The sequence below is a fragment of the Telopea speciosissima genome, chromosome 7 (assembly GCF_018873765.1).
Source record: "Telopea speciosissima isolate NSW1024214 ecotype Mountain lineage chromosome 7, Tspe_v1, whole genome shotgun sequence".
Taxonomy (NCBI): Eukaryota; Viridiplantae; Streptophyta; class Magnoliopsida; order Proteales; family Proteaceae; genus Telopea; species Telopea speciosissima.
The window spans coordinates 17,850,432-17,861,009 of record NC_057922.1 but is presented as its reverse complement, the minus strand read 5'-3'; the positions used below and the strand labels follow the sequence as shown (position 1 = coordinate 17,861,009).

General features: G+C 35.4%; 1 protein-coding gene across 1 annotated transcript; it reads right to left on the bottom strand.

Annotated features, from left to right (window-relative positions):
- Positions 1 to 316: 316 nt before the first annotated feature.
- LOC122668305 (two-component response regulator ORR10-like) lies at positions 317 to 1,619 on the bottom strand. The gene is made up of 5 exons (XM_043864891.1): positions 1,252 to 1,619; positions 1,026 to 1,126; positions 858 to 935; positions 677 to 747; positions 317 to 542 (listed from the first exon to the last, which is right to left on the bottom strand). The coding sequence occupies exons 1-5, from the start codon at positions 1,352 to 1,354 to the stop codon at positions 317 to 319; spliced, it is 579 nt and encodes a 192-aa protein (XP_043720826.1). The 5' UTR covers positions 1,355 to 1,619.
- Between the last annotated feature and the right edge of the window lie 8,959 nt (positions 1,620 to 10,578).

The following is a 10,578-nucleotide window of genomic DNA, read 5'->3' as shown; positions in this document are numbered from 1 at the left end:
CAGTATAGAACGTTGGAGAAAGTAAGTTGCATTATCATCTTCAACAACCCCTAGTCGCCTACATTCAAGGGGAAAAGCTCAAAAGCATCCTTGAATTACAGGGAACATTTTGCCTTTTTTTTTAAATACGTATTTCTTCTCATATTTTACATATAAAAACAATGGCAATCAAGTCCAAATGCTTTGGGTTGGGGAAGGAGAACCATTTGGGTCAGCAAAAGACTAAATTGTTGGAATTTTGGCCAAAATTTGGCGTGTAAAATGTATACAAGTATCCCATTAATAAAAAGAGAACAAAATTGTCAGGTATCCCTCTCTATGTCTCACTACACTTAGTGTATCTTGGCCTGGTTCTTTCAGGTGAAAGGCCACCTGAGAGGCCTTCTTCCATGGCCTTTCTCTTGTTGTTGGGTTGTTGTTGTGATTGTTTATGGTGTTGTCGCTCCATAAACTTCCCCTTAAGAAGATGGGGTCGAAGCTTTTTCATATCTGATAACTGTACTGGTTTAAGAAAGAATTCCTCTGCTCCATCTTCTAAGCATCTGATCAATACCCAGAACATATAATTGCAGTTTAGAAATCTTCTTCAAATTCTATTGGTATTTCCCTTTTAAAATTTTATGCTTTTGAACTCAAATTAGAAGTGCTGAAGAGACAAGCTTGAGTTGTTTTTTACCTGCTAATCCTAGATGGTACATTCTCAGAGGACATGATGACAACTGGAATGTTTTTCAAGGATGAAGATTCCTGTAGAACAAAACCATAGAAAATCTATTGAGTTTCTCTGAAGAAGAATTATGAGGTCAGAAAGGTTCGTAGATCTGATGGTAAAAAAACAGAATGCAAACAACACATACCTTGATTCTTTTGAGCAAATCATAGCCTGTCATTCCAGGCATACAGTAGTCTGTTATGATGAGATTTATTTCCATTTCCTGTAAAACAAAATATTCAAACATCAATCATCAAGACCCAATGAGGGGGAAAAGAACAAGGCTTTCAGAAGCTTTGAGACAAATTTAAACCTGATTATGTGAAATAACAGAAGGTGGGTTTGAGTTTCTCTGGTTATCCTCATGTAAACCCAGAAACTCTAAAGCTTTGCTCCCCGAATCCACTGTAGTAACTGCCCAAATTCATAAAACCCAGAATAAAAAACTGTCAAAATCCAATGAATTCAGTAGGGAAGAACTCTGAAATGAAGTCCTTTGTTTCCTCTTTTATCTATTCTCCGGATTTTCAAATACATACCATGATAAGATGAGTTCTTCAGGAGCCTCTCAATCAGTTTTCTGTCTATGATGCTATCATCAACTGCTAAGACATGAAACTGAGCTTCTGCTGCCATGCCCATCTCACTGATAAAGAGATCCAAATAATAGAGAGTAAACGAAGAAGGCAGAATAAGGTGAAGAGGAAGAAAATAGGCTTGATTGAGTATCTGTGGGGTGTGTTTTAGGACAGAAGTGAAGAACCTATTTGTGTTGAAATACTACCCACAAAAAATCCACAGCTTAGAAAGCAAGATCCGATCAGATTTCATCCCCAATCTCACGAATTTTTCAACTTGATTTTTGAATTAGTGACCAAGCAAGGACTATCTTTTCTTTATATTTTCCTTTCCTCAAAACAAGAAATAATTATAATAAATGATTTTTTTTTAATTCTTCATTTTCAACCTTTTCCTCAACCAATGCTGTGATGGCTTTGTTGGGTTTTTTAGTTTTTATTACAATTTTTACAACAGAAAAATTTTAAGTGTTTTGGACTGAAATCAAAGGTTGGGGTCTTGTGGGAGGTGTTGCCGGGTCCCACAAAAATCCCACAAGGGATCCTGTGATGTCAGCTCTGCTCCTTTTCTCTGGTGTGAAATCATATGCTCTTTACCATATCTTGAGCAGGTGGGGTGGTGCAAAGAAGGGACAATTTTATTTGATTCCCTATCTATAAGGATTTGCTTCCTATGGCCATTTGATGAAAGACAGCAATATCGGATTTTTATCATCTCAATTACAACCTCTCAATTACATTTCGATTATACACCTAAGATGAAGACACGTGGCGTTAAATGATCTGACAGTCTAAATTAAAATTGTAATTTATCTTTCTTTTGGCTCAATCGAAAGTTTCCCTCTATTCTCTCTTCGTCTCTGCTCTCTCAACAACGAACTGAACTTGTGCTCCACGGTGGTGCTCCTCTCTCACACGATGACGACGACCTGACCAGACTCACCGTAAATTGCATCCTCTTGCCGGCGTTCACCTTTCTCGTGGTTTCTCTTTCTAAATCCCTAACTCTCTGCCATAACTCTAGGCATTCATCTTCCTCTCACGAACGAAGGTCTCTGCCCTGTTATTTCAGGAGGTAAATGGGAGTATTTCTAAATCCCCAACTCCCTCTCCTCGTTCATCTTCCTTGCACGAACAAAACCCTAACCCATTCTGACTTTGGGTTTGTTTTGCAGACCCTCATCTTGCAAACTCCTCTCCCCCAAGGCGTCGGAGGCGACGATGACTCGTCTTCTCCACACGCCAGGTATCCCTGCTATATCTCCCCCTCACTTTCTTTGTTTTTTTTTTTTTTTGCCATTATTGTGTCGATTTGGAACCAAACCAGTTTACAGAGAAAGGGAAAATGGTAGAAGATCTGATTTCTTTACACTGCATCTGTTTTTGTTTGTGTTTTTATTTTATTTTTTTGTCATTTTTGTATCGATTTATGAACCTTTTGTGGGTGCTCTATCTTGCTCTCTTCCCAGTTTAGCCATTTATGTCACTTAAATTGTTTGAACTTATAAAACATCGGTTGTCTTTCTTCCCTATTATGTACTGAGCACAAGTGGATGAACACATGACCTCCTTTATTTGTAAATTCAGGCTGATATGTTCATGAATGATGGACTATAGGCTAGGAAATAATTTAATTGAAGGTTGTTGGACTGTGAAACCTGAACTGTATCCCAGTTTTCATACCAATTGAAGGTTCTTGGATTAATTCACCTAGATATTGGAAAAGAAAATGAAATCCTATTTGTTTATGCAGTTTAAGGCCTTCTATTATTCTCATACTAAAGCTGGCAAGCTGATGCTGCATAGATTGCTGGGGTAGTTTTGAACATGACTAGAGAAGCTTGGAATTTGAGACATTTTAGAAGTTATCCAAAATATTGGGTTGCCTACTTAGACCAACAACTTGGGACATGTGATGAAAACAGCCATATTTCAGAATAGAGAAAGTTTACACTTTTGGGGTCAATAATAGCTCTTGAATTGATATTCTGATCTCAATTGCTAGATGAGTGACTGTTAGGTTAAAGTTGGATACCAGCATTTTATTTACATATCAAGAACAATTTCTCAAATGACAGGTGAAAACAATGTTCAATGAGTCGTACAAGTGGTTTTCTGTAATGCCTTCTTATTTCTTTAATTCTTATCTTCTACCTTCTTATTTCTTGAAATATATAAAGATGTGTGGTTGGTTTTTGTTTTTCTTTTTTAAATTTTGTTTGCTATTGTTCGGGTGGGTTATGGATAATCCAATAGCTACACCGGATAAAAACATAGGTCTAGATGATGAGGAAAAGCCTAAAATCGACATGCAATTTAATTCAGAGACGAAGGCATATGATTTTTATAATAGCTATGGAGGAAGATTGGATTTTAGTGTTAGGAAAGAATTTGCAAATAAGCGGAGAACAGATAAGACAGTAATAACTTCGAGGAGATATGTATGTAATAAACAAGGTTGTCGGAGGGAAGACAAGCGTGATATTTGGGAGGGTAAGATTTTGTGTTGAGGGAGAGGAGAGGTTAGTTCTGTTGGTTCTGTTTCCAACTACGAATTGTGTTATGGAATTGTGGGGTGAAGGGTGGGTGGTCAAGTATATATTATGAAATTGTATTATTGATTTATAGTGGGACAGCAATTCTCTAGTTTGGAGGTCTTTATGTCATTGTGAAAAAGCACATAATAGATTTGGAAACTTGTCTATTTTGGCATCATCATCGGTACTAATTTCAGTTTGACTTGCTATTGCTAACTGCTTCCATGTCCATGCATTTAGAAACGTCCTTCGAAAATGCCAGATTCACGAGGCCGTATTAGAGAAAGAAAAGGGTTTGGATGCTTTAGGCAAGTTACTTATATGGACTGCCTTATCTTTCTTTCTTTATGATTTATCAGCTCTGAGTCATTTTCAATACCTAACATTATAGTAATTGAAGATGATGAATCAAATTGTCAAGAACTATAAACACAGACCTGAACCCAGCTGTCTCTGCTCAGTGCTTACAAACTACACTTCCTCACTGTTTCCTCATGATGGTGCTTCCTTGTTAGAATTTTAGTAATGTACAGGGGAGGATCTATATGAGCTGAACCCAGTGCAATAATATTCATAAAGATATCTCTTTAACAACTTGAGTTTTATTTTGGGTTCTGAACACCATTTCTCATTCCATTTGAATGGGATCCATAAGAGCTAGGACCAGTCCAAGTTCCCTGCATTAAAGCCACCTTTGCCTTCTCTCTCTCTCTCTCTCTCTCTCTCTCTTTCCCCATATAACCCCATCTAACCAAAAAAATTTACACTGATAGACACCTCATATAAAAACAACACACGGTAATAAAGTGTCTATTAAATGTGAGTCTTGGAGAATTTTGTTCTTATCATATTAACTGTGGTTTATTTTGTTTATTTGCAGGGATTGCTCTGAAACTGTTGAGGAATTCCCTGAAAGTCTTGTGAACCCATACTCAAAGAGGTTCTTGTGGGCAGAGATCACTCCAAGAGGGCCTACTTGGTCTTATGTGGATGACATGGTTCTTGGGGAGAATTATTACAAGCGTCCTATGAAGAAGAATACTCCAAGGGGCTTGAAGCTTATTTTCTGGTTTCATAATTCTTAATATGGGCAGACCAATTCAGTCAATTGAAGAACTGTTATATGTACTTCATCTTGTAAAAACTTTTATAAATGGTTGATATGTGAGGATTGAGTTCCTTTTTTGTCTAGTTTGTCTGAAAATCCAAACTTTTATTAAAAAAAAAAAAAAGGGGGTTCCTTTGACTTCTCTTTCTTGGGTTTTCTATTTCAAGTATGTTATTCACTCTTTTGCTCATTCTGGGAGTTTGAAGTAGTAAAAGACTTATGTTACTTAATATCAAGGCAAGGCGATGCTTGTACTAAGAGAAGCAGTATAGTTTATCCAAGGCAGCTTCTCTGTGCTTTTTTATTTTTCTTAATTTCAATGTTCTTACTCAAGCTTTCATGGAGGTATGTTGGCCTATTTCTGGAAATCAGATGATTAGGTTGTTCATCTTAATCTTGAAGGACTATTGGTGCATATGAGTTTGGTCGATGAGAATATTTCTAGTTTGTTCATCTTAATCTTGAAGGACTATTGTTGGGGAGGATACTATTACTATGCCAATTTGGAAGGATAAGGATACTATTACTACGCAAGTGGTTTTTTAGGATGCTTGAAATGTATTTATGTTTTATGTTTGTTGGTTTCCAATTTATCAAAGGACAAGCATCATAAGTCAATACTTGGAAGTTGGGCAGAAATGGTAAAATTCCAAGAACTTAGAGGGGAAAAAAATCCCAAGTTATTTGCTGTATCTATCACGTTATGGTTTAGCTTCTATTGTGGAACCTTTGTAAAAGCTTGGAGATATGATGCTTCTTTGCTTAAGTTTTGATGGGAACAAAAATTCTTCCTCTTATATTATTAATTGGTATTGAGCATAAATTGGAAAGATCTATGATGGATACTGGAAAGATAAATTTTTGAAATTTGTGATTCTATCCAAAATTTGACCCCTTTGGTTCTTGCTTTTTACTTTTGCATGAGCTTTTATCTTTGGTGGTTCAGCTCAATGAAGACAACAGGACTTGAAGAGAGCTACAACAGTAGAGCAAAGAAATTGTAGAAGGAAAACTAGACTGTCCCAATCAAACCAACAATGGAAGAGCCTGAACTAATCAGGTTTAGGACCCTTTGACTGAAAAGAAAATGTAATGAATTGCAACTTGAATATTTTAGCATTTTGTTCTCTCCAACGATTCCATTGAAGGAACTACAATTAGTATCTTTTCGTTGCAACTAAAGCATTTATTAATCAAAAAAAAAAAACAATTGCTAGTTCTGGGGCATTATCTAAGATAAGCCAAAATAGTTAAAGGAATGGAGCCCCATTCTAACTTTCTTCTCTATTCATTTTCATCCTACTGAGAGTTGAGAACCCAAATTCAAATTTATCAAAATCTGCTTCCACTGACTGGCTCAAAATTAGTAGCATCTTCCTCAACTTCAGCAGGACCAACAGGTCTTACAAGGTAATCAGTTCTCATATCCTCCTGTGTAATTAACATAACATAATGTCAGAAAACAAGACAGCTAGAACAAGAGATCAGGAATGCAACATAAGAAAAGTATGCACATTAAGAGGTGACAAAAAAAAAAGAGAGAAAGAAAAATATTCCAAGCAAATCATCAGACTCCAAAAAGAAAACAAAATAAATATACGTTAATATGGATGGATCGCATATGCCAAAAGAGAACCCTATCTGGGCAGTGGTGTAGTTAGTTAGTTACTAATAAACCAGCAAATTAAACAGGGCAACACACACAACCAAAAAAACCTATAAAATCCCAACCTATAAATAAAAAAAATTAAGATTACCCACATGTATTTGAAATAACCCACAACACAATTGGAATGGGAAAAAAATGTGCTTGAGGTATAGACAGTGGAAATCACATGCAAGGGATGTAGAGGAGATATATGAAGCTTCTTGGTTTCAGCTGTGATTTTTTTTTTTTTTGATAGGTAGGGGGGGGTATGTAGGATGTGAACCAAGAGGCTTGAACTCAAGACCTCCCGGTAGCAATGGGCTTCTTGGTTTCAGCTATGATTGATCCTATGTAGTCTTCATTGTTGGCCATCTAGAAAATGCTTCCTCTAGTAGTCCATTAAATTATTTCTTAGCCTATAGTCCATTAAATTATTTACTATCAGGCTATCAACAGCAGTGGTGTAGTTAGTTAATTGCCTTCATTAAAAAAAAAAACCAGAAGAAAGCCTGATTTCTTCTTCTCTAAATCAAATATATATGTAGAAAAAAGGTCTTGTTTCAAATCAAATGAAAGATGTTAACCAAATCAAAATCCAGAAAAAGTTCAATAAATTGACATGAATATCCAACAACACAACATTGTCTAGGAAATACCACTCTTGGCTACATCATCAACCACATCATTTCCAAATCTTGGTCCTAGGGAATGAGATGTTCATCAGGGAAGCCAAAGCCCAAAACTCTATGAGATAGAGAATCTTCCAGCTCCTAGGGAGGTTAGCTCATAAATTGATTAACAAGTTTAGTAGTTAAACTCAACACATGAATATACTAAGTTTTCTTTTGATGCAAAGGGTTACATCATCTTTTCTTTGGACAGGGAGGAGGATGAAGAGTCCTCCCAAAACATAGAAGCCTAGTATAATTATATGTTCTGCTGTAGATTCAGAATCATGGAAAAGCATGTATTTGAGAAGGCAGAAGATAAGAATTAAAGAAATAAGAAGGTAGAAGATAAGAATTAAAGAAATAAGAAGGTAGAAGATAAGAATTAAAGAAATAAGAAGGAATTACAGAAAACTACTTGTACTACTCATTTAACATTGTTTTCACCTGTCATTTGAGAAATTGTTCCTGATATGCAAATAAAATGCTGGTATCCAACTTTAACCTAACAGTCACTCATCTAGCAATTGAGATCAGAATATCAATTCAAGAGCTATTATTGACCCCAAAAGTATAAACTTTCTCTATTCTGAAATATGGTTGTTTTCATCACATGTCCCAAGTTGTTGGTCTAAGCAGGCAACCCAATATTTTGGATAACTTCTGAAATGTCTCAAATTCCAAGCCTCTGTGGTCATGTTCAAAACTACCCCAGCAATTTATGCAACATCAGCTTACCAGCTTTCGTATAAGAATAATAGAAGGCCTTAAACTGCATAAACAAATAGGATTTCATTTTCTTTTCCAATATCTAGGTGAATTAATCCAAGAACCTTCAATTGGTATGAAAACTGGGATACAGTTCAGGTTTCACAGTCCAACAACCTTCAATTAAATTATTTCATAGCCTATAGTCCATCATTCATGAACATATCAGCCTGAATTTACAAATAAAGGAGGTCATGTGTTCATCCACTTGTGCTCAGTACATAGCTCAGTACATAATAGCATAATAGGGAAGAAAGACAACCGATGTTTTATAAGTTCAAACAATTTAAGTGACATAAATGGCTAAACTGGGAAGAGAGCAAAACAGAGCACCCACAAAAGGTTCAGAAATCGATACAAAAATGACAAAAAGAAATAAAAACACAAACAAAAACAGAGGCAATGTAAAGAAATAAGATCTTCTACCATTTTCCCTTTCTCGGGTCTGCAAAACAAACCCAAAGTCAATTTGGGTTAGGGTTTCGTTCGTGCAAGGAAGATGAACGAGGAGAGGGAGTTGGGGATTTAGAAATACTCCCATTTACCTCCTGAAATAGCAGGGCAGAGACCTTCGTTCGTGAGAGCAAGATGAACGCCTGGAGTTATGGCAGAGAGTTAGGGATTTAGAAAGAGAAATCACGAGAAAGGTGAACGCCGGCGGGAGGATGCAGTTTACGGTGAGTCTGGTCAAGTCGCCGTCATCGTGTGAGAGAGGAGCACCACCGTGGAGCACAAGTTCAGTTCGTTGTTGAGAGAACAGAGACGAAGAGAGAATGGAGGGAAACTTTCGATTGAACCAAAAGAAAGATAAATTATCATTTTAATTTAGACCGTCAAATCATTTAACGCCACGTATCTTCATCTTAGGTGTGTAATTGAAATGTAATTGAGAGATTGTAATTGAGACCATAAAAATCCTACCTACCCAAGCCCTTCTTATCCTTTCTTCCTCTTCTCTTTCTCTGAAAATACAAAGCCTATCAAGATCTTATTTGTTTGTTGAGATCAACACTAATTTCTGGATTTCAAAAAGCCCAAGTAGGGACCCATTTGATATGTCAAAGATGAATTGATTGATCAGTTTATAGCCATAGACTATTAACATCTTTACGTGATCTAAACTCACACTTCTTTCCAATGCTATAAAACTTTTTTTTTTGGGTGAATAATGCTATAAAACTTAATTAAGTCTGATTTTCAAATCTAAACAAGATCCACTGTATTTATAATTTTATATCTACAAGATTAAGAAAATGACAAATGAGACATATTTCCTATGAGGTTGCCATCTTGGTCCAACTTGGATCTCTCCTGTCAATAACAAACATGATTTGATGACCCACAACCTTTGATTTACTGAAATCTTATTGATGACCAGAAGAATAAGACTATTGACTATGTAATCTAACTTTGAATACCAGAGATGGTCAAATGATCATCTCAACCATCTTATTTATGATGATATTTGATGATATTCAACTAGTGGTCTAAAATCTTGAAATGTCCAATCAAAAGATTTACAAAATCATGCGTGGTTTTCATTAGACCCTCATTTTTTTAAAAATAAATGAGGGCGGGCCTTGGTGCAATGGTAAAGTTATTCTATTGTATCTGTGAAAGCAGGGGTAAGGTTGCGATCATTATGACCATCCCCTGCACATTTATTTATGTATATAAAAAATAAAAAATTTCTTTTTTTCCTTTTTTTGATGGGAAGGATTTCCTTTCCTTCATATATCATTGGTTCTCTCAATAAGACTTGGAACAAATACTTTATCAAAAAAAAAAAAAAAATTCTATATCAGTACTGTGGATTTTGTTTGTTTTAGTTATCATTGAATAACATCAAAACTTTTGACATACATTAATTTGGAGAATGTAATTAGTCTGATAATTGAAATCAGAAACCTGATTAGGGATCGAATTAGCAAATTTATTCACATATTTAATCCATTTATTTGTTAGTTAAAAAAAAAAAAAAAAAACCAAATGCTTCATATTGGATGGTCACATAAGAAACTTACAAGAAGCGAAATTATTAAAATTGCGAAGTCTGTCTGATCGATCAATGAGGGCCCATAAAGAATCAGATGCACAAGATTTGTGGGGACCAAGAAAATTTTATGAAGAGTGAAAAACAGAATAAGCTAGATTTGTCAAATCCCCCTTTTTTTTTCTTTTTCAAAAGCAGATCTGGTAATCCTTTGGTAAGCTTTTGAAATTGACTTTAAAGAATAATATCTGTAATTGTTGGGTTCACTCTTGGAAAACACCCTTCTAAATAAAAACATCCATTGATTTTGAAACCAATTGCACCACACAAATTTTTTTTTCTATGAGAATAGTTAAAAGGAGAAAAGTCAAGCAATCGATGAATAATATACCTATCAGATGGCTAAAATTATTTGGAAATATCAATTAACATGGTAGACAATTGTACCACCACAAGGATTGATGACACTATTGAATAATTTAATCCTTGCATCTTATTCCGTTGATTGTTTTTTTTTTTTTTTTTTTTTTTTAAATTTGAATTTATCATGTCAAAAAAATCAAGAA

What these genes read in the sequence shown, in the direction of transcription:
- LOC122668305 (XM_043864891.1), bottom strand. Translation starts at nt 1,354, where the DNA reads ATGGGCATGGCAGCAGAAGCTCAGTTTCATGTCTTAGCAGTTGATGAT. An exon ending in CTGTTATTTCACATAATCAG is followed by an intron (nt 936 to 1,025) that starts GTTTAAATTTGT and finishes TTTGTTTTACAG; the next exon opens with GAAATGGAAATAAATCTCAT. An exon ending in GTACCATCTAGGATTAGCAG is followed by an intron (nt 543 to 676) that starts GTAAAAAACAAC and finishes GGTATTGATCAG; the next exon opens with ATGCTTAGAAGATGGAGCAG.